The 24,135-nt window shown below is 44.6% G+C and overlaps 1 protein-coding gene across 1 annotated transcript; it reads right to left on the bottom strand.

Moving 5' to 3' along the window:
- Positions 1-626: 626 nt before the first annotated feature.
- LOC138642996 (polyadenylate-binding protein 1) lies at positions 627-23,932 on the bottom strand. Its single transcript, XM_069731660.1, has 16 exons — positions 23,572-23,932; positions 18,240-18,455; positions 14,913-15,106; positions 14,719-14,834; positions 14,058-14,197; positions 13,871-13,965; positions 7,232-7,369; positions 7,057-7,152; positions 6,636-6,905; positions 6,102-6,192; positions 5,850-5,960; positions 3,997-4,157; positions 2,884-2,968; positions 2,672-2,802; positions 2,491-2,590; positions 627-1,071 (listed from the first exon to the last, which is right to left on the bottom strand). The coding sequence occupies exons 2-15, from the start codon at positions 18,430-18,432 to the stop codon at positions 2,498-2,500; spliced, it is 1,914 nt and encodes a 637-aa protein (XP_069587761.1). The 5' UTR covers positions 18,433-18,455; positions 23,572-23,932; the 3' UTR covers positions 627-1,071; positions 2,491-2,497.
- Positions 23,933-24,135: the final 203 nt, after the last annotated feature.

The following is a 24,135-nucleotide window of genomic DNA, read 5'->3' as shown; positions in this document are numbered from 1 at the left end:
TGGTTGGTCTCGGCTTGCCATAACCATCGGCACCCTTTATTTAAGTCACTTGGGTTTTAATAGAGTCCACTGTTTCAACAAACTTCTGGAGGTAGGTTTTTATTTTTCTATAGCAACATTCATGCTGGATTTATTTTTAGTACATAATAGCCAAATTGTCACAACGGATTGTAGACTCCAAGTACAGAAGTGATTTATAAGTTATGGGTAGTACAGTGGCTCAGTGGGTAAAACTTGTTTTGCAGAGTGATATACGTTTGCACAATTTTGTTTTTTTTGTCATCAGAAAAAACAGACAGCTCCACAGGGAACAAATTGACAGCACTGCAAAATATGCTGATTTAATAAGGGTTGGAAGATTAACTACAGGTGACCCCTGAAACTGTTCGTTCGCAAATCTTTGCTCCCATTCGTTACCCATTCGTTACCTTAAAGAAACTTGCTGGTGTTTTTTATATTCATGAAAGCCATCATCTTAAATATTGTAGTATAGATGGAGGATCCATGAACTTTTTGTCCCTTGCCAGTTTGGAAGACAAGTCACAAGTCAGCAGGGAAGGGGTAAAAAAAAAAATTCAATTTGTAAAATGGGTTATAACACCCAAAATGAAGACAAAACCATGCAATGTTTTTAGTAAATTTTATTAAAGCAAGAATTTTATAATCCAAATTATGTTCTTTTTGCCCAGCTATCTTTCCCACAAAATACCAACGGTGGCGAAATTCTGGGTTTTTCAACAATAAAGAATTACAAAATCAAAGAAAGGAATGCTTAACTTCTCGTACTATTTTCAAAATGCCTTTCCCGGGTCTTTAAAAAAAAAAAACAAACAAAAAAAACAATTCCATTTGTTTTTGTATTTTACAATTTTTTTTTTTATTTTTTATTTTATAGTATCTAGGACCAGCAATGATATGCCAGACCTGGCATTTGGTGGTACGTAAGCATTATAGTTTCCTTTCCTTTTTTATTTGATTTTATGTTTTTGCAGTGTTTTTCAGAAATTTAAGATTTTCCATGTTTTGATATTTTTTCTTCAATGAAGTGAAGTTCTTGACAGTTCAGATAGCCTATAAAGAAAAAGAAAAGGGAAAACATTAGCACACCATGTTTCATGTTATAACGAACACGAAATACAATTGACAGATGTTTATGAAGCACTAGGTGGGACAAACTCAAATTGTCAGCAGGTGCAGATGTATAAAGACTGAAATATCCTCAAAACTACCATCAAAGCATATCATCCCCTCTTTTACAAATCTGCAGAGCAGGTACTAATACCGTATATACTCGAGTATAAGCTGACCCAAGTATAAGCCGACCCCCCTAATTTTGCCACAAAAAAATGAGAAAACTTATTGACTTGAGTATAAGCCTAGGGTGGAAAATGCAGCAGCTACCGGTGAGTTTCAAAAATAAAAACAGATGCTCCATACTGTTCATTATGGCCCCATAGATGCTCCATATAAAGCTGTGCCACATATAATGCTCTGCACCGTTCATTATGGCCCCATAGATGCTCCATATAAATCTGTGCAATATATAATGCTCTGCACCGTTGATTATTGCCCCATGGATACTCCATATAAAGATGTGCAATATATAATGCTCTGCACCGTTCATTATGGCCCCATAGATGCTCCATATAAAGCTGTGCCATATAGAATGCTCTGCACCGTTCATTATGGCCCCATAGATGCTCCATATAAAGCTGTGCCATATAGAATGCTCTGCACCGTTCATTATGGCCCCATAGATGCTCCATATAAAGCTGTGCCATATATAATGCTCTGCACCGTTCATTATGGCCCCATAGATGCTCCTTATAAAGCTGTGCCATATATAATGCTGCTGCTGCAATAAAAAAAAAAAATAAAAAAAAAAATGACATGCTCACCTCTCTTGCTGCCCGCAGCTCCTCAGCGTCCCTCCGCACTGACTGTTCAGGCAGAGGGCGGCGCACACTAGTACATCATCGCACCCTCTGACCTGAACAGTCAGAGCAAGAGGACGCTGAAGACGGAGCGGCGCCCGGCGGGTGGAACGTGGACAGGTAAATATGAGATACTCACGTGCTCCCGGCGTCCCTGGCTCCTTATCCCGGACAGATGGTCTTCGGGTGCTGCAGCTCTTCCTCTGTCAGCGGTCACTGGCACCGCTCATTACAGGAATGAATAGCGGCTCCACCCCTATGGGAGTGGAGTCCATATTCATAACTTTAATGAGCGGTACCATGTGACCGCTGAACAGAGGAAGAGCTGCGGCACCCGAAGACCATGGGACAGGCAGGGGGAGCGCCAGGAGTGCAGTGAGCAGGTGAGTATATGACAGTCCTCTCTCCCCTCACCCGCCGATCATGACTCGAGTATAAGCCGAGAGGGGCTGAAAATCTCGGCTTATACTCTAGTATATACGGTATATCTAAATAACTTTACTAAAGAAGGTATAATACAGACAACTACAAAACAGATGAACTGGACACCACTTACATGCGTGTTAGACGGCTGCCACTCCTGCAGGGTTGTTCACAGCCTTCTGTGCGGCTTCCTTGGCCTGATGGGCTTGCAGCACAGCAACAGCTTCATCAACCTAAAATAGTAAGGCTTGGGTTTACACACCAGAACACCAAAGTTGTAATGTACTTAACAGTATTCAATACACTGCAAATACCTTTGAGCGGAGAGACTCTGGTGACTCAAGCATGTGAAGAAGCTCAGAATTATCAATCTCCAGCAACATCCCAGTGATTTTACCAGCCAGTGTTGGGTGCATGGCTTGAATGAGAGGGAAGAGGCGCTCACCTAAAAAAACAAGAAACAAAGTCAAACTTTATGCTCCTTAGTCATGTGTACAATGTAACATTATGGAAGAGCTTTACTCACCGAGCATTTGTTTCTGTTCCTGTGGTGGAGCAGAGGCCAGCATGGAGGCAGTCAGGGGCTCTTGTCCTTGCACATGGACAGCAGGCTGCAAAGCAAACAAAGAGTATTCAGAAACCCATTAATAGTTGTCAGCAGAGACAGATCTACTTGAAGTTAGGATTACATGAAAACTATTTTCTTCCAAAAACCATTACAACTTTCCCAAGTGTCCCCCACAATTAGATTGTCCAGTAACCAATTCACAAACACGTCTTAAACCCTACGGCCGGACAGCCTTTAAGTCTGCAGTCACTGCTTGAGTAACGCAACAGCAATTATGTTATTTACATATGTGGTCATGTGCCCAACCTCACTCAATACAAGAGAATTGAGTGAGGCCAAACACATCTAGTCTGAATCTGTCAGGAAGTTAGAAAATTGCTTACTTGTGGTCACATGACCACCTGCTCAAAGCACCAAAGATTGAGGCTATGTGCACATGTTGCGGAATGGTGTGCAGATTTTTCCGCACCGATTTTGGTAAATCTGCAGGAAATCCGCACTGCAGAATCCCTGGGTTATCTCGGTTTTGGTGTGGATTCCCATTATGGAGCAAGTGTAAACCGCTGCAGAATCCGCACAAAGAACTGACATGCTGCGGAATAAACGCAGCGTTTCTGTGCATTTTTTTTCCACAGCATGTGCACTGTGGATTTTGTTTTCCATAGGTTTACATGGTACTGTAAACTCATGGAAAACTGCTACAAATCTGCAGCGGCCAATACGCTGCAGATCCGCAGCAAAATCCGCAATTTGTGCACATACCCTTACAGGACACACTGAGGAATCACAAGTTTGCAATCACAGATTGCAGACTTGAGCCCCAAGCATGAACCTTTATGTTGTCGTACACATATGGCTGTCGACAGAACAAGGCCATCGCCCGGCAGCCATCTTTGCAGACACTACCATACACAGGTTTGCTCATGTGGTCTGAGAAAGCCTCCCACAGACAGAGGCTTATCTTGGAGAACAAACCAGCAACCACATGCACATTAGACAGCCGATATCTGCAGGTTCAACTGACTCAAGTCTAGTATGTATGGGGTGCTTAGACTACGAATCAATGCTTACCTGCTGCATAGCAACTTGTGGCTGAGCGTTAAGGTGTTGCTGAGGGTTACGCACACCAGCAGCGTATTTATATTGTGGAGCCGAGCGCACGGCGGAAGTGGCAGCGGCTGCAGCAGCTGCAGCTGTTGGACGTGGTCCCATTGTTTGGGTTGAAGTATTAGCTGTAAAAGAAAAATTGGTTATAAACTTAAATACTAAAGGCTTGCTAAAAATTGTGATGTTTTCTGCATTGTTACTGTACTGACAGACCAGTTCTTTAACCCCTTAGCGACGGAGCCAATTTTTTAAAGTCTGACCAGTGTAAATTTATGTAGTAATTCTGGAACGCTTCAACAAATCCCAGTGATAGAGACTTTTTTCGTGACACATACTTTATGATGGTAAATTTAGGTTGATTTTTTTTTTTTATAAACAAAATCTATCAGAAATTTGAGAAAATTTGCAATTTTCAAACTTTGAAGGATTATCCCGTTAATCCAGATAGTCATACCACAGCAAAACATTAACAAACATTTCCTTCATGTCTGCTTTACAGGTTTAAAAACGTAGCAGTAATTTTTCATTTTTTCAAGGAAATACACATTTTTTTAGAGACCTTTCCATGTTTGAAGTGCCTTTAGGGGTCACCACTTAGACACCAACATGTCTAGGTTCTTTTTTATCTATGAACTCAATGACCTGGAGAATCATAATGGCAGGTCTAGTAAAAAAACCAAAACAAGTGTGGTGTGGTATTTCACTTTTTGCAATGTCACCGCACTTGGAATTTCCTCCCACCCCCCCCCCCCCCCAGTTTCTTTAGTACATGAAATGGTAAAACCAATAGTGTCGTTCAAAAGTACAACTCGTCCCGCAAAAAACAAGCCCTCATATTGCCATTTTGACAAAAAAAAAAAAGTTATGGCTCTGGGAAGAAGGGGAGCAAAAAATGAAAATGCAATATGAAAAATACTATGGTCGTTAAGGGGTTAACTCCCCGTCACTCGGCACATGGGGAGTGGACAGGGCAAAGAAAATAATATTTCCAGCGTTTCCCTGATGCATAGGAGCATTTGCTGTGTTTCGGATTTTAGCTGCAGCACTGCATAGAGTGATAATGTGTCTGACATCACGGCTGCTCTGGCGTGTAACATGCAAATCTGTTTTAAGATTTTTTTTCTGGGTTTGTTTTTTTAGATAACACTCCATCTACACATGCTCTTGAAATTTACAGCTGACAGTCTACACCGATTATCACTTTACAGGCTCGCTCACATGAGCGTATAAATCGATAGAACTCAGACCAATGTTACATAATGGGGCCGGGCAGATTGTATTTCCCCACAGACCAAGTGTGTATATATAATTAAAAAAAAATGCTGCACCCTGAGCAAATCAAACGACACATTCAAGTACGTGTAAAATATACTGCAGAGTTGCAGTCGGTCAATGGAGAAGTTCTTCATCTTCTCAACTGTGTTCCGATTATCTTGGATAAGAGACGTATCACACAAAGCCGACACTGCTCAAACTAGGTTCAGAATTAGATCAGTGTCATTCGCAAAAATCAGATCTAATTCTGTAGCACAAGAATTTGTGCTTGTGTGATCCCTGCCTAAACCAGTTTTACACATTTAACTTTCACAATAAGTACAAGATTCAGGTCTACTGACCCGAACACAACAGCCTCATGCTTAAAAGGCTGCTGGGTCCAGATAACAGCACAATAGGTCCAGTCATCATTGTCAATACTGTGACTAGTAATCACAAAACTGCTTTCTATAAGCTGGTTTCATGGCCAGACTATAAAAAAAAGAGGTGATCGCTTTGGGTCAAGACTTTGTACAGAAAGATGTAGACGGACGAGCACTTACCAACTCTCTGAGCTGATACAACACGTGGGACTGAAGATGCTGGCCTCATGGTGCTAAATGCTGGTGGTCTTGGAGCTGCAGGTCTGATGGCTCCTGGCATATTCTGGAATGCTGCAGGACAGTAAATGGATCATTCAGGTTACTTAACATTAACCTAGAGCCAAGACTTGACCAAATATTTTCATGTCAAGATTTTGCCGTTATAGCTGCATCAGAGACCGTATTTACTCGGAAAACTAAAAGTTGACTTACGATGAGGCCTAGCTCCTGGCGTTGTCCAGCGGGGATTGGGTCTAAGCTGGGCTATTTGTCCAGCTGGGTAGTATGCAGCACGATTTTGAGCCTAAAACAGAAGAGTATTTAGCTTAAACCTTCACATGTTGCAGGATTAAACTGTGCTCTCCAATGTAAGGAGAAGGTTAGCAAATCTAATCATTTAATCTACATTGAATAGCATAGCTTGTAGGATTTCCCATTGGCTTTACTTTTGCGCTCAGTCTCAGTGACCTGTATGAAAGGGCTAGCTGGCGGGTGAGATTATTAAGCTAGTCCCTTCACAGTTGAAGTGGGTTTGCTTAATGTATCCTTTGACTCAGCTAGCCATTTCATCACATCACATGTCACATCCTAACACATGGAGGGGAAAAGCATCCTGACTGAAAGTGTAGCTAGCTTTAGGGATCAGCACCGTAATCTGGAGATCATGCAGTTTTGGTAAAGTATGTTACATTTGCTAATTAGCTTTTATCTCCCTGCCCCTTTATGTGTTATGTGTCGTCAACATACCGGTGGGATAGCTGCCATGAAATAACTGGATGGTGGTGGCTGGTAAGGATTGATTACGGGGTTGGGCACAGCCCTGACACTGGCCATTCTCTGCATGTATTGGTTTGTCAGATGCGCTTGACGTTCCTCCTTGCGTTGTGCCAAGGCAACATACAATGGCTTGGTGGCTACAATCCTTCCATTCATTTCTGTTACAGCTTTGGTTGCCTCTTCTGGGGAGGAGAAACAAACAAAGCCGAACCCTTTGCTGCGTCCACCTTCCATCATGACCTGAAAAATCAGATAACAAAATTGAGTTAGAGAAGTGATTAGCAATTCCCTCCTTGCAGAAAACTATGAATTTTACTTTTGTTACAGGACCAGAAAAATAAAAGTGACAGCATGCTTTACATAAGGATATTTACAGTGTAGCGAAGCCCACCTTAGCACTAGTGATGGTACCGAAAGGGGAGAATTCTTTTCGTAGCCTCTCATCATCGATCCCATCGTCTAGATTTTTAACGTAGAGATTGACTCCCTATAAATAAAGTCTCAATTAGTAAACATTGCAAATTAACGTGGTAAACATTATGATAAAACAAAGTGAAGCCGCTCACCTGATATCTGGTGATTCGATCTTGCTTCATTTGCTCAAATTTCCGTTTAAGCTCAGTTTGTCTCTCGACTTTCTTCTGGGCTCTTCCAACATAAATTGCCTTACCATTCATGTCTTTACCATTCATGTCATCCACGGCCTTAAAACAAAAGAATTTCATTTTGAGTAGTAGAACATAAAAGTTGAAAAAAATGCAAAAACTAAACAGATGAAATTATAGACCATATATACTGCAATCTACAAGCTCAAAAGTGTAAGGATGCAGTCAGCAGGTTTTTAAACCCTAAATAGGCATCATAGTAAGGGACCTCCATAACTTTATATTACAAATCTGTCTCCCTTGTCTTTGAACCATCAATGCATTTTTAAGTAAACGCTTGCTAAGAGGCTTGCTCTGCTGCACATGCCAACGCTGGGCCTCTCTCCTCTTGGTGCCAGCCTCCTGCCAGTGCTCGACAGGTTACACCTCTGACATGATCCCCTGACAGGCAGGCAGTCAGTCCAGGGGGGGACACTGCACATGTGCAGATAATTATTCCAGCTTTCGAAACATTAGGAGGAGGTTACCGCACATGCACCGTCCTTGGAATGACTGCGGGAGATGTCAGCCAGGGAGCAGCTAACAGAACAGTGACCTGTCAATCATTAGCACGAGATGAGAAGCGGGAGGAGAAAGGCTGGAGAAGTCAGATGCAAGTGCAGAACAAGCCTCAACTTGCGAACTCATGTACTAAAGCATCTGCTGATGGATTACAGGAGAAAGGAGATAGATATGTACTAAAGCGTTATGGAAGTAGGCATTACAGGGACCTTACTGTGATGGTCTGCAGGTATTTACAACCCAGAAGTAGTTCCCCTTTAAGCATTGTTACAATATAAAAGATTGTCACTTGAAATTCATAAACGTGAGAGAGGGTCACTGTAAAATGATCTCACTACCATAAACCCTTTGCGGCTCAACTTTATGCCCTGCACTGTGTGGCCCCATGTGGCTCAGGAGCTCCACACATGGCTGATGCCCCAGCTATATTAAACAGCTGGCATCTGTTACAGCCACAAGTGAAGAAGAGCGCTTGTTACAGTTATCAACCATTTAGATGCTGCAGTCTCAGCGGCAAACTACATCATAGCTCGAGCAAGAGCGCACGCTGGCTGACATCACCCCTGATGACGACATGATCACAGGGCATCAGTGGGTTATAACGACCAATGTCTCAGTCCTCTGAAGCACTGCAGTATAAAGCAGGGGTGTCAAACTGCATTCCTCAAGGGCTGCAAACAGGTCATGTTTTCAGGATTTCCTTGTATTGCACAGGTGATAATTTAATCACCTACACAGAATGATTCCAGCACCTTGTGCAATACAAGGAAATCCTGAAAACATGACCTGCTTGCGGCCCTTGAGGAATGCAGTTTGACACCTCTGGTATAAAGTGCAAGCAAATGATTGCAGGTTTAAGTCCCCTCCTAAAGGAACAGTTTAATAAATTAGATTCCTTTTTGCTTATTAACAATTTGGTTTCAATTATATAAATTAGGCATCACTGATCATTTCAGACAGTCATACTTTTTATTTCCATTTACTTGAATTTTTTCCCCTTATCCAATACATTGAATGGTAAAATTAATGTACCGTATATACTCGAGCATAAGCTGACCCGAGTATAAGCTGACCCCCCTAATTTTGCCACAAAAACTGGGAAAACTTATTGACACGAGTATAAGCCTAGGGTGGAAATGCAGCAGCTACTGGTAAATTTCAAAAATAAAAATAGATGCTCCATACCGTTCATTATTGCCTCATAGATGCTCCATATACAACTGTGCTATATAGAATGGTCTGCACCGTTCATTATGGCCCCATAGATGCTCCTTATAATGCTGTGCCCCATATCTATTGCTCTGCACCATTGATTATGGCCCCATAGATGCTCCATATATAATGCTGTGCCATATAGAATGCTGCTGGTGCTGCAATAAAAAAAAAATAAAAAATCACATACTCACCTCTCTTGCTCAGGACGCCGGCGCTTTCAATAATTACCTGCTCCTCGTGCGTCTCCGTCTCCAGCACTGACGCTCAGCAGAGGGCACGCACTGACTACGTCACCGCGCCCTCTGACCTGAGCGTCACTGCTAGAGGACGCTGCAGACTGAGCCGCACTGGAGCAAGGAGCAGGTAAATATAGCGCAGCGCTCCCCATATACTTACCTGCTCCTGGCGTGGTCCCTACAGTCCCTGGCTTCCCCGGCGCTGCAGCTTCTTCCTGTATTGAGCGGTCACAGTTACCGATCATTTACAGTAATGAATATGCGCCTCCTCCCCTATAGGAGGTGGAGCCGCATATTCATTTCTGTAATGAGCGGTGCCAAGTGACAACTCAGTACAGGAAGAATCTGCAGCGCCGTGGAAGCCAGGGACAACGCCGCAGCAGGTAAGTATAACTACACAGCCCCCGCTCCCCTGCCGACCTCCCGGTATATGACTAGTATAAGCCGAGAGGGGGACTTTCAGCCCAAAAAAATGGGCTGAAAATCTCGGCTTATACTTGAGTATATACGGTAATTGAAAACTACCATTCATCGTACAAAAAAAATAAGCCCTCAGGGCATCAATGGCAAAAAATGTATCGCTTCAGGAATAAAAGGAAAACAAAGGTGCAAAAACTCTGGTCCTGAAGGGGTTATTGTGAAGCACAGGGGCTCAGACCTACTCATATGCCCCAGACAAAACATACAATATGGTAATATAAAAGCACATGATGTTTATTGTAGGGATAAGTACACAAGTCTGAGCTTTCCTTAAGGTGTGACAGCCATACTCAAATGCTAAAAACCTGAACCGTGGGATTACTGGAGGACAAAATGGAAAACTACCCAATCCAAATGGGAATATCACATCCTATTCCACACCAGGATACACTTAACCTAGTGAATATTTATCTCAGCCTGCAGCTCCTGGACTGGGCATTTTTTTTATTTTTTAAAAGTTATGGTCTTTAGTGCACAGAACATTTCCTAATGGCCCAGGTCCAATTCAGACACAGCTTATCTCAATTTTTGCTTTAATATGAGACCTGTCAAACTTTAGGAAGTCTTGTGTGAGCGGTGACGACTGAGGACTTTCCCGTTCAGTCCCTGGTTAGTGCACAATGCAGCAGAGCTGTGTTCGTGCAAGAAGCGAGAGCGTCCACAATACTGTTGTAGTGAGTAATCCCATAACCTGGTAATTTGGGACACTTCCTAAAAAACGGGCACTTTTTGGGTGAGGATAGTGGACATTAGTGAGAGTTCTACACTAAATACAAGGTATTGCCCATTCTGCAGCTGATTATTAAATATAAAGGGGTCAGCCTTAGATTGGTAACTACATGTAATTTAAAAATTGAGAATGCAACTGGACTTTAAAAGCTAGTGAAAAAAAATACCTTAAATTTGAGGGTAAGGGGACTGTGGATAAATATTGCATGTACGCCATCTAGTCTTTCTACATCAAAAATGGGTGGAAGTGATACAAGTGTGCTTATCGCAGAATAGCAAGTACTATCCTAGGGTGAAATATTTTTGCTTATACAAAGTCTAATCATAGCTTATGCTATATGTTAAAAAAAAAAAAATCAATGGGAGGGTAATCCCATCTCATATCCAAATATGCAGTAAATGTAATATTAGCAAATCCCTCTAATTAGAAATTTAGTATACTTCTGATTTGTCATGTCTACTTACCCCAAGTGCAGGGCATTGCAGTAGTGACTATAGTGGTCATAAAAATGGATACCAAAGCTACTAGAATGCCCCGCACATGGGGTAAGCGACATAGCGAATGAGAACTATACTATTTTTAATTGGAGGTACTTGCTAATACACCTACTACATAATGGGAATACCCCTTTAAGTGCAAGCAGAGGAGCAGACGAAGCCACCGAGCTCGTGGGAGGGAAGTGAGGAGTATGGGTGGTCCGTTTGATTTAGATCTTGTATAAGAAAACTGGAAAAAGTTGTTTCAACACAAATATGCACACACACTACAAAATTGCTAAAAACAATGCAGATCTCCCACCAAAGCCTGCGCACGGCATAAATCCCCAGTAGGATGTACAGAATACCAGGGAAATAAAAAAAAAAGGAGATTAATGTCCCAAGCATGGCATCTTGCACATCAGCCAATAGTAACCTCAATATTACCCGCACATAATCACAGTACCTGCAGGCATAACGAGGCAGGAGAAAGCTCAGCAGCTGCACTTATGGCTAATAAGTCCTTGGCTTCCTTGGTATTACAGGGGCAGGTTTTTGTTTCATTTCTCCAGAATGAGCTCAGTCTGGCAGTTTGTCATCTCTGGGAGATACCAACTGTGTAAAGGCTGCAGAATTTACAATGCCACCTTTACCCTCCTCCATAAAATACCAGGAGCCATCTTACATTGCTATATACTGTACAAAGTACATCCATCAGGAACATACTAGTGACAAGCTGCAATGTCACAGTCTGGCCACCCCCTCTCCACACAGTGGTTTCTCCCACCTCAGAAGCAGGAAGCATCAGCTGTCATAATGAGCCAGGGAAAAAGTTCAGAGTTGTCTTAAAGGGAACCTGTCACCCCGAAAATCGCGGGTGAGGTAATCCCACCGGCATCAGGGGCTTATCTGCAGCATTCTGTAATGCTGTAGATAAGCCCCCGATGTTACCTGAAAAAGGAGAAAAAGACGTTATATTATACTCACCCAGGGGCGGTCCCGCTGCTGGTCAGGTCGGATGGGCGTCTCTGGTCCGCTGCGGCACCTCCCATCTTTATTCTAAGACGTCCTCTTCTGATCTTCAGCCACGGCTCCGGCGCAGGCGTACTTTGCTCTGCCCTCTTGAGGGCAGAGGATAGTACTGCAGTGCGAAGGCGCCGGAAAGGTCAGAGGCTCGGCGCCTGCGCACTGCAGTACTTTGTCTGCCCTCAACAGGGCAGAGCAAAGTACGCCTGCGCCGGAGCCGCGGCTGAAGATCAGAAGAGGACGTCTTGGAAAGAAGATGGGAGGTGCCGCAGCGGACCAGAGACGCCCATCCGACCGGACCCAGCAGCAGGACCGCCCCTGGGTAAGTATAATATAACGTCTTTTTCTCCTCTTTCAGGCAACATCGGGGGCTTATCTACAGCATTACAGAATGCTGCAGATAAGCCCCTGATGCCGGTGGGATTACCTTACCCGCGATTTTCGGGGTGACAGGTTCCCTTTAAAAGGGCCAGAGCAATTATAACTAAATTAGGAAAGCTTAAAACCCTTCACCAATTATATAAATTGGATACTGTTTATATATCTAGTCTTACTTTGATGTTTCCCATGAAGCGATTGGTTCTTTTTAATAAAAGGGTTCTCATCTTAGACAGTTATGGCATATGCACAGGATTGACTAAAAGTGTGATGGGTGCAGGCCCAGGTCTGGGAGCCATAGCTAGCTGGAGGAGGCGTCCTGTGCCCATTGTTGGGTTATACCAGCCACAGGTCTTGACTAATGGAGAGTATTTTATTTAAAAACATGGGTGTTCCAGAACCCATGGTTCTGAACTCCATGGACACTTTCGGCTAATGAAATTAATGAGCTAAACATTTGCATTATTCCAATCTCCAAAATCCTATCCCAATGTGAAAATACTGAAGCAAAAATATTAACAAAATCATAACAGAGCCATACCCAAAAGCGTATAAGACACCGTCAAGGACACTCCTGTCCCAATATGTAGTAGTCATATTAGCAAGTACCTTTAATTAGAAATGTAGTCTAGTTATTCTGATAAGCCACTTACCCCATGTGCAGAGCATTGCAGTAGCTTAGCTATCCATGGTTACAATCTGACGTTTAGTCGTTATAACCATGGATATCCAAGCTACTGCAATGCCATGCACATTGGAAAGTGGCAAAACCAATCAGAAGAACTACACATCTCTAATTTGAGGTATTTGCTAATATATTACACCTACTACATATTGGGAAAGGATCTTGGAGATCCTTTATCCACTTTCCAACATCGGGCATAATAGTACGCATCAGACACCCTCCCTTTGATGTGGGATCCGGCGCCGAGCCCATCTTTCCCAGCACGTCAGCTGTTTTTAACAGCTGACATGTGTCTAACATCTGCAGGTGGAATTGCGATCCACCCGCGGCTGTTAACTAGTTATATGTCACTGTCAAACTGACAGCTGCATTTAACACGCTTTCGGCAAGCGTGCCGGAAATCCCACCCATCGGCACTCGTGTCACATGAACACAGGTCGCTGATGGGTTGGCATGACAACCAGATCTTCAGCAGACCTCGGTCACTGCACATAGCAAGTCAGGAATTCTGCTACATACAGGCGATTTGATCATTGCCCGTATGTAGCAGAGACGATCCGGATGGATTTTCCTCCCCCCCATTTTCCAGTACACGATGTTAAAACCAATGGTGTTCAAAAGTACAAAAAAAAAGCCTGCACATGTCCATTTTGACTGAAAAAAAAAAAAGTTATGGCTCTGGGAAGAAGGGAGCAAAAAAACAAAACCACAAAGACGAATATAACCCTTGGCATGAAGGTGTTAAAACATTTAGATAAAATGAAGCTTTTAAAGAACGCATGATCTAAAGTGATTCGGTTTGTTTTAACTTACCTTTTGTGCATCCTCGTGTCTCTCGAAGCTGACAAACCCGAATCCCTTAGACTTCCCGCTTTCATCAGTCATGACTTTAACACTGAGCGCTGGACCTTAAAGAGAATCAAAAGATGTAGTTAAGTAACAAGTCGTCAAGAGGAGGTGTAGACAACAGCAAGTTTCTACAAATGTAAAAGATCTTTACCGTATTTCCCAAACATTTCTTTCAGCCGCTCATCATCCATATCTTCGCCAAAATTCTTGATATAAACATTAGTGAACTCTTTCGCTCTTGCTCCAAGTTCTGCTTCTCTTTCTTTACGGGACTTGAAACGTCCAACAAATCTATTAAAAAATATATATATTTTTTTACAAAAATTACAAATTGTCAAACGAACAAAGTACTAGCCTCCAGCCTAATTTTAAAGAAACTAAATTTCATAATTTCATTCTGCTTTTTTTTAATCATTAGTTTTATGAAGGCCATGTTATTGCAGCATGAGTTGTAGTTTTGACCATCATTAATTTTACCATTATCTCGACAAAAAAAAAAAAAAAGTGCACTTGGAATGTTATAAAGGGAGGGAAAACAAATGCAAAAAATTAAAATTAAAGTGTTAGCCATCTTTAACAATCTATGAGAATGGGGCCGCTAGTGCAATCAGCTGATTGCCCACTGTCCTGCTCACCAACCTTAACAATCAGCAAAGAGGCAATGTGCCAAGTAGTCCACATGAGGAGTAGTCACATTGCCCCCCAAAAATCATCAAATCTATATCGACAGGGGAGGTGGTATGTTTGGTCTTGCGAGGACCCCCCCCCCCCCCCCATTTTGTTCCTTTACTGCATTTTTAAGGAATACATACACTTTGCGGTCATTTAAAAGCATGCCGTTCATCTTGTCAATAGCCCTTTCTGCAGCTTCTTGGGTCTCGAAATGTACAAATCCATATCCCTTAGATCCATTTTCATCACAAACGACCTGTAAGATCATATAAATCAGTTATAAAGTGACAATCCATTGTACAAACGTTAAAAGATATATCTTAACCATCGTTACCTTGCATGATAAGATGTTACCAAAGGCAGAAAAAGTATCGTACAGGGCTTTGTTATCAATAGATTTGTCGAGATTTTTGATGAAGATGTTGCCTACGCCGCTCTTGCGCAGAGATGGGTCGCGCTGAGACCACATAATACGAACAGGCTTGCCCTTAATGACATCAAAGTTCATGGTATCCAGAGCTCGTTCAGCTGGCGCACAGGGAAAGAAAACGTAAGCAGCTAGTCAGTGTACAGGTTACTGAATTTATTTTATCACTATAAACTGTAAAATCTTATGGATTCGTTTTAAAATTTGCTTTGACAACTTAAAGAAGTTCATTGGATTTTTTTTTTTTTTTTTTAATTTAAGAAAAGTAACTCCTTTAATTGGTGCTCCTCCACCGATTCTAGAACATGGAGTTTTGCCCCCCCTGTGATGGCACAAATTTATTTTCTTCAACTGGGCATGTACCATAGGACCTTTGTGGACACGGCTGTGTTTCAGTCAGCATCAGAAGTGAGTATAAGCCAGGAGATTTGGATTTGAAGCACCACTCCAGCAATATACGTAAAAGCTGGAGAGGCGCTTTACAAACACATTTTGGATCTGATGAGGCTCAAGTACATTCTGGAATACTTGTATCCTGGTAATATGAACTTTTTTTGACTAACTGGACCTTGACTCCTAAAATAATTTTTACAGATTGAAGGGAAATTTAAAGGGCTTACACAGCCATAACTGCATGGATTTTTTAAGAATGTACACCAGTCTCATCAGGGTTAAGAACAAGACATATGCACTTGCTTTAAGAAAAGTCTGTAACATTAAACAGTGATTTTAGTCATTCTGCTTCACTTGCAAAATTGTAAAGAGACCTTAAGCCACTGCCTGAAAGGCTCACACTCCCAGGAAGTGTCATTGGCACAGTCCTAATAAATTACTAGACACCCATTTGTATTATGCGCAGAGCAAGTGTCATAACCATGTTTCCAGGTATGGTTACAATACGCAAAACACAAAATTAGGTTTTACTAAAATAAAGGCAACAAAAAGTACAGCACCACCTTAAAAGCACCAGCAATTGTTGCCAAATGCCCCTAATCATGTTTTTATCTTATGAAGGCAGTCAGGAGTGTGGGGGGTGGCTAGCAGTCAGAGGGGCAGAAAACTAGACACCACAGATTGAAACCAAGCTGGGAATAGATATAAATATCAACTTGTGGAAACTCAAATTTAATGGAGCTCGAGGTGTCTTATTTTGCACACATGTTATCATGATGTTATCTTAATCAGAAGCACATAATTAAATGGCTCAGTGGTTAGTACTGTATGGTGGCTCGGTGGTTAGCACTGTTGCCCAACAGCGCTGGGGTCCTGAGTTCAAATCCCACCAAGGACAACATCTTCAAGGAGTTTGTATGTTCTCCCTGTGTTTGAGTGGGTTTCCTCCCACACGCCGAAGACATGCAGAACTTTAGTTTGTGAGGCCCAATGGGGACAGTGATGTTTAAAGCACTGAGGAGTCAATGGTGCTATGCAATTAAAATATATTTACATAATCAGAGTTTGGCAAGTATGTGGACAACTAGTGCAAGGCATTATATACTCGATAATGACAAAGGATGCAGCTCCCCAAAGTGCAAGGCTCTTCTGAAGGGGTTGAGTGACTTCTGCTGGGCTTCATCTCAGTCATTTGGTATAAAGTGACAGCCTGGTTCACCGCTTGCTGTCTACAGTGTGTTTGCTACCCATCTACCAGACATAAGGTATAAGCATGATTAGGCGCCCTTAGGGGCAAGTTGGCCATTGGGTTCACACTTATTGTGGCACTTCATGTACCATGGCAACTCTAAAACACACTTAAAGGCTGTCCACTACTTAGCATTGATGCCTTAAAGGGAACCTGTCACCTGAATTTGGCGGGACCGGTTTTGGGTCATATGGGCGGAGTTTTCGGGTGTTTGATTCACCCTTTCCTTACCTGCTGGCTGCATGCTGGCCGAAATATTGGATTGAAGTTCATTCTCTGTCCTCCGTAGTACATGCCTGCGCAAAGTAATCTTGCCTTGCGCAGGCGTGTACTATGGAAGACAGAGAATGAACTTCAATCCAATATTTCGGCCAGCATGCAGCCAGCAGGTAAGGAAAGGGTGAATCAAACACCCGAAAACTCCGCCCATATGACCCAAAACTGGTCCCGCCAAATTCAGGTGACAGGTTCCCTTTAAGGATAGGTCATCAATGTCTGATCAGCCATGGTCTGGGCACCCCTGTCAATCAGCCGCTGGCCAGAAGTACTCAATTGCAGCGCTAGTCGTTTGAGGCAAATCTGCCTCCTACTCAAATCAATAGGAGGTGGATGTGCAGTACCCTGGGCCAGCTACTATCAGAAGACAGAGCAGCTGCACAAGTGTACTTCTAGTGGGCAGCTAATGGTAACAGCTGAGGTGCCGGTCAACAACATTCAAGACATATCCCAAGTATAGGATATCAATGATAAAGCAGTGGAAAACCTCTTAGGCCATGTTCACATTATGTTTTTGGCATCCGTTCGACTAAGTTACACCACGGCATAACGTAGTCCGTTAGCGCCGCCATTTAGTCCAATGTTGGAAGCGTCGCTAGCGCACGCCCACAATGGGCATGCGCTAGCGATGTGCCGTCATTGAGTGACAGACCCTGGGACGCGGGCTGCAGCGTTTCCGGGTCCGTCACCGCTAGTGCAGATAAGAGCATCTGCTAGCTCGGCACTTGCGACAACAGCAGCCCGTTAACGCATGTGTGGAATGGGCTGCTGTTAATGCAATGTGAACCTGGCCTTATATGTTATTTGGAAAACCTCTTAATGTTATTTGGCCACGCTTCACTTTATATAATGAACAATTCTATATTTTAGCAGTAAGAAACATTATCCTTAATATCAGCAGGACCATTCGATAGTAACTACATCGCAAGTAGTCCATTTGGGTTTCCTGCCATGGCATCTGCACATTAGTATTCACCATTTGCAATGTTTGCCATCTGCTTACAGAGTAGCCTAAACACAGGTCCCCATGAAAATTAGCACTAAGTGTCCAAATATCTGGAACATTAAGGTGGATTTAAGAAAAAAACTCAGGAGAGCGGTGGGAATAATGCACCTGGTGACAGGTTCTCCAAGAATATGACTGAACTGTAATCCAAGGTATTCTGGACTTTTCCATTGGAATCTGCACTGTTGTGATGCCCCAATATAGAAGCAGCATTTCCTGAAACCAAACCTCACAACTGACTTTGCAAAAAAACAAATAGTCTGTGGCTCAGGGTCATGTAACATGCAAACCATATACGAAAAGCTCTTACCATCGGCCGGCTGCTGGAAGTTGACGTAAGCGTAACCTAGAGATCGACGGGTGATCATGTCTCTGCACACTCTGATTGATAAAATTGGACCCGCAGGGCTGAACTTTTCATACAACATAGCCTCTGTGACATCAGGGTGGAGGTCCCCAACATACAGGGAGGCCATAGGGTAGCTGGGAGCACTTGGATTCATGTTTTCTGGTGTTTAAGGTTTAACTGTAGGAAAAAAATATAAGTCAGTAAGTCCCAATGTTTCAGTCAATATTAAAATTACAGTAATTGAGGTATACACAGCAAGTTCTGCAACTGAATGGAATCCAGCAAGTGACACTTGCAGGGAATGTGCAGACGATCAGTAAACGCAGGTAAACACATGCAGATTCACCTGTGTTCAATAGACAGCAGCGCTTTGGACTCGGCAACATGCACAGAGTCCAAGGCACTGCCAGTTCCGGATTGTCTGCACACAAAAGGTTTCTCTGGTGCAAAAATAAAATGCTCCCGTGTGCAACTGAGCAGCACTGGAGAAACAGTCCAATGATACGGGATTAGTGCTGTATTGTACAGAAACCGTAAACCCACAAGGCTGGGTTCTTGCATAGAGAATGTTAGGCAGAGCTCGGACCCAGTTTCCACAGGTAAAGCACACCTTTTTAAAAAGTTACACACTATAAACCGTGGTTTTGCTGCAGGAGTGTCAGCCGTGCCGAGCATTTGCACTGACATCATTCATAGTAACCACACAGCAGGTGGAAACAGACTACTAAAATCTGCAGTCACCTTTCCTATAAGATGTTTTTTTATTGGGAGGGGGGGGATCTCAGGTTGCATGTCACATTACAGCATATGCTCTTAACATAACTGACGTTAAACATTAACTTGAATGTTACAGAACCGATGACAGAAGGTGATTTACGGTATGTACTAAATAGCCTCGTGAGTCATAATCCCTCCCTCTAGTAATAGATGAGGACGTATAATATTTGGAAGGATGCACCTTACACTTATTGCAGGAATTCATGTTAAAAGCAAAATACAAAAAAACCAACTGCCTTTTTGGCATAAGTGGGGCATAAAAGGTTTTACCACAGTGGATTACTATAAAGGAGGGGTGCAGAAACGCTGCAGAACTGAACAAAAGTAGTGACGTGCACTTTGAAATCTGCGCAGATTTTTCTGCACCATGTGCACAGCTTTTTTTTCACATTGATTTACATTGTACTGTAAATCACAGTGCAGATCTGCAGCGTTTCTGCTGCAGAAAAATCTGCTGCAGTTGTGCACTAAATCTGCATCATGTGCACACGTAGAAAAATTTGCAGCGCAAAACCGCTGCAGTTTTTACTGCGGATTTATCGCGGTTTTTAATGTGGATTCTGCTGCGGTTTTCCATCTGCATTTTTCTTTTGGAGCAGATGGAAAACCGCTGCGGATTCCGCACAAAGAATTGACATGCTGCGGAAAATAATCCGCTGCATTTCCACGCGGCTTTTTCCACAGCATGGGCACAGCGTTTTAGGCTATATTCACACTTAGCGGTTTTTACCGCGGAACCGCCGCGATTTTGATGCTGCGGGTCCGCAGCAGTTTCCATAGCGTTTACAGTAACATGTAAACCCTATGGAAAACGCAAACCGCTGTGCACATGCTGCGGGAAAAACCGCGCGGGAACGCAGCGGTTTACAACCCGCAGCATGTCACTTCTTTGTGCAGAATCGCTGCGATTCTGCACCCATAGGAATACATTGAACCGCTTACTTCCCGCATGGGGCTGTGCCCACGTTGCGGGAAGTAAGCGGATAATGTGCGGGTGGTACCCGGGGTGGAGGAGAGGAGACTCTCCTCCAGGCCCTGGGAACCATATTTGGGGTTAAAAAATAAAAAATCTGGTTATACTCACCCTCTGATGTCCGGAGCTCCTGGGCGCTGCACGCGGCCGTCCGGTCAGAGTTGCTGTGCGACCAGGACCTGCGGTGACGTCGCGGTCACATGACCGTGACGTCGCGGTCACATGACCGTGACGTCACGAAGGGTCCTTCTCCCACAGCATCTTTGGAACCGGACCGCCGGGTGCAGCGCCTAGGAGATCCGGACATCAGAGGGTGAGTATAACCAATTTTTATTATTTTTAACATTACTATTGATGCTGCATATTGCTGCATATGCAGCATCAATAGTATAGGCGGAAACCCGCAGCGGAAAACGCGGAACAAACCGCGATAAATCTGCAGGGAGAACCGCAGTTGTTTTGCCCTGCAGATTTATCAAATCCGCTGCGGGAGAACCCGCAGGGACCCGACGCAAGGTGTGCACATAGCCTTAAGGTTTCCCATAAGTTTACATTGTACTGTAAACTCATGAGAAACTGCTGCGGATCCGCAGCAAAATCCGCACCATGTGCACATACCCTTAGAGGAGGAAGTACCAATTGGTAAACACCATGGAATAGGGGCTGTTGTGAATACCGTACTTCATGGGGGGGTTTCACGGCTTGCTCACCAAATACAACCTTTGGAAAAGCAGTCTATATCTTGGGACAAGCAGAGGATTTTAGGAGTTCGGAAAGCTCAGGCTCTGCTCACATCTGTAGCAGATAATATTTGTTGATGGGTAGTAGGGCAGCTTTGCACACACTATTTTGCAGCTGGCACTGGCATAGACCCTTACATGAACCACAAGATTATATCCTTGGATAGTCTAAGTATGTTCACAGGTAGAGTTTTTGATGGACGTTTTATTCTGCTTGAAAAAAATGCAGGCGCTACGACCAGAAAACTTGTGTTTTTACTGCAATTTTTTATGCTAAGCAATGCTTCTCAATTAGGAAAATTGCTGAAAGACTGGACATACTGTGCTTTAAAATGCATCATAGGTAAAAAAAAAAAAAAAACTAAAATATGTATTGTGTATTTGCCGTTACGGCAGGATACTTTCCCAGCACGAACACAAAAAAAAAAAAAAAATAGGATCAGCACTAAAATCCTATGTAAAAACTTCAGGTCAGGTTGCAACCAGTCCACTGTCATCAACCAGAACACAATTTAAGAGACCTGGTTCCCAGCTGTAGGCGTTGCATCATTTATGGCATATCTTCTGGATATACTATGTCTGAGGAGAATAAGTTGATAAATGCAGTCACAGTCCCTGCCCGATACTGCTCTCCTCGGCCCAGCACAGCTTCATGCTTATCATAGGACACTGGGCTACATGTGACTCCAGCTGTTGCAAGACCAGAAGGCCCAGCAAGCACAGACAGAGGTTCAGGGCAGTAACTAAACTAGAAAGCCACAAGTTGAAGACCACAAAGTTGAAAGACATGAAGCAAGACTACAGTGTAGAAGTGCGGAGACCAGCGGTTGCTTCACCGCAAGACCACAAGATCTGTCCATGGCTCAGGAAGCATCGGCAGCATTAGGAAATGCAGACGTTATAATCTTTATATAGCGCTAACATATTCCGCAGCGCTTTACAGTTTGCATACACTATCATCGCCGTCCCCAATGGGGCTCACAATCTAAATCCCCTATTAGTATGTCTTTGGAATGTGGGAGGAAACCCACGCAAACACGGAGAGAACGTACAAACTCCTTGCAGATGTTGTCCTTGGTGGGATTAGAACCCAGGACTCCAGCGCTGCAAGGCTGCTGTGCTAACCACTGCGCCACCGTGCTGCCCCACTGTATAGTTTTAAGAATTTAAAACTTAAAGGAAGTGTCCTAAGAAAGTTATCACTGCTAACTTATAAATAAGGCGGGGTTCAGACTTCCTGGTAGTCCCTTCCAAGGGAACTGAGCAAAACAAAGTGTGATCAGATGGCTGAAGACAAATGGAGCAGGCTCGGTGTAATGGGTCAGTCACTTTGGCGCCGATCCATCACTAGAGTCCACCTCAAAAGTGGCCATGGAGGCCTAAAGTACGCCCCATAAGGAAAGTGTGAGCGGGAAGAAATATGGATCAAGAGTAAGTGAAGCAGTGGAGGAAGTCAGGACCACATGTGCCATCATATGACGCACTCACATGGCTGCGGTGTAGAGCATGTGTACGGCACACGGTCACGCGCCGACCTGGGGACACTCGTGTCTCACACGCATCAGGCTGACTCCCCACAACACAGGGCCGGGACCCTTGTGTCCTACACCCACACGTGGGCCTCTGAGCGCCTGTGTCACACCGTAGGGGTCGGGACCCTTGTGTCACACACCCACATGTGGGCCTCTGAACGCCTGTGTCACACCGTAGGGGTCGGGACCCTTGTGTCACACCGTAGGGGCCAGGACCCTTGTGTCACACACCCACATGTGGGCCTCTGAACGCCTGTGTCACACCGTAGGGGTCGGGACCCTTGTGTCCTGCACCTGGGTCACACCGTAGGGGCCGGGACCCTTGTGTCCTACATCCACAACACAAGTGGGCCTCTGAGTGCCTGTGTCACACCGTAGGGGTCGGGACCCTTGTGTCCTACACCCGGGCCTCTGAGCACCTGGGTCACACCGTAGGGGCCGGGACCCTTGTGTCCTACATCCACAACACAAGTGGGCCTCTGAGTGCCTGTGTCACACCGTAGGGGTCGGGACCCTTGTGTCCTACACCCGGGCCTCTGAGCACCTGGGTCACACCGTAGGGGCCGGGACCCTTGTGTCCTACATCCACAACACAAGTGGGCCTCTGAGTGCCTGTGTCACACCGTAGGGGTCGGGACCCTTGTGTCCTACACCCGGGCCTCTGAGCACCTGGGTCACACCGTAGGGGCCGGGACCCTTGTGTCCTACATCCACAACACAAGTGGGCCTCTGAGTGCCTGTGTCACACCGTAGGGGTCGGGACCCTTGTGTCCTACACCCGGGCCTCTGAGCACCTGGGTCACACCGTAGGGGCCGGGACCCTTGTGTCCTACATCCACAACACAAGTGGGCCTCTGAGTGCCTGTGTCACACCGTAGTCCCCTCTTGTGCACACTGGCCTGATGACCCCCTCATTGTCCCACGCCCCGGCTTGGGAGCACCTCTGTCCCACTGTCAGACCATAGCCCCCACGCGTGCCAGCACATGGACCCCATTCTCACAGCCTGGTGACCCCCTATGTGTCACACGGTCAGTCTACCACACACGCCCTCCCCCGTGTCCTACAGACCGCCGTCCTCACACACCAGCCTGGGGACCCCCTGTGTGACAACAGACCACACGCGTGTCCCACCCCAGCAGCTGGCACCCGGGCTTCCTCATGTGGCGGCACACACACACGTGGAGCGGGCAGCCCCCGGCACATGGAGCCCCCCGGTGCGCAGCCCCCGGTGTGCCGCCCTTCTCCCTCCCTCCTCCCCGGGCCCGCTCACCGGTATCGCAGGGTCCTCTCCGCGGTCGGGCAGCAGCAGCTTTTCTCTTCACTTCACGTTACTTATTCCGTTTTTTTTTTCTTTTGTAATTTTTTTTTTCCTCTAGCGTTAAAATCCTTGAGAGCTGGCGGCGGCGGGAACGTCTTCTCGTTAAAATCAACAGAAAAATAAAACGTGAGGGGAGAAGAGGAGCTCGGGGGGATTTTTCTGGGTTTTTTGAAGGGATTTTGTGCTTTTTTTTTATTTTTTATATTTTTTTAATAATAAGAAATGTGTGCCGAGGCCAGGCTCCGGAGCACACACTCACACACAGCACTAACAGCCGGGGTAGAGGGGAAAAGGCCGCAGCCCGTCGGCGCGCTATTTATACGGGCGCATGCACGTACGGCGTGCTCTGACGCGCATACGTCAGCATTTCCGCCCATGACTCGTGACTTGGGAAGGGGCGTGGCCATTGGGAGTACGTGAGCTGTTTCTGCAGTGGGCGCCATTTTGTAGTTTGATGACGACGTCGGCGGAAAGCACGACGGGTGGCGACTACAAAGCCAACCGTTACCGGGATCC

The sequence above is a fragment of the Ranitomeya imitator genome, chromosome 6 (genome assembly GCF_032444005.1).
Source record: "Ranitomeya imitator isolate aRanImi1 chromosome 6, aRanImi1.pri, whole genome shotgun sequence".
Lineage (NCBI taxonomy): Eukaryota > Metazoa > Chordata > Amphibia > Anura > Dendrobatidae > Ranitomeya > Ranitomeya imitator.
The sequence above is the reverse complement of the archived record's forward strand: the minus strand, read 5'-3'. Positions and strand labels throughout refer to the sequence as shown.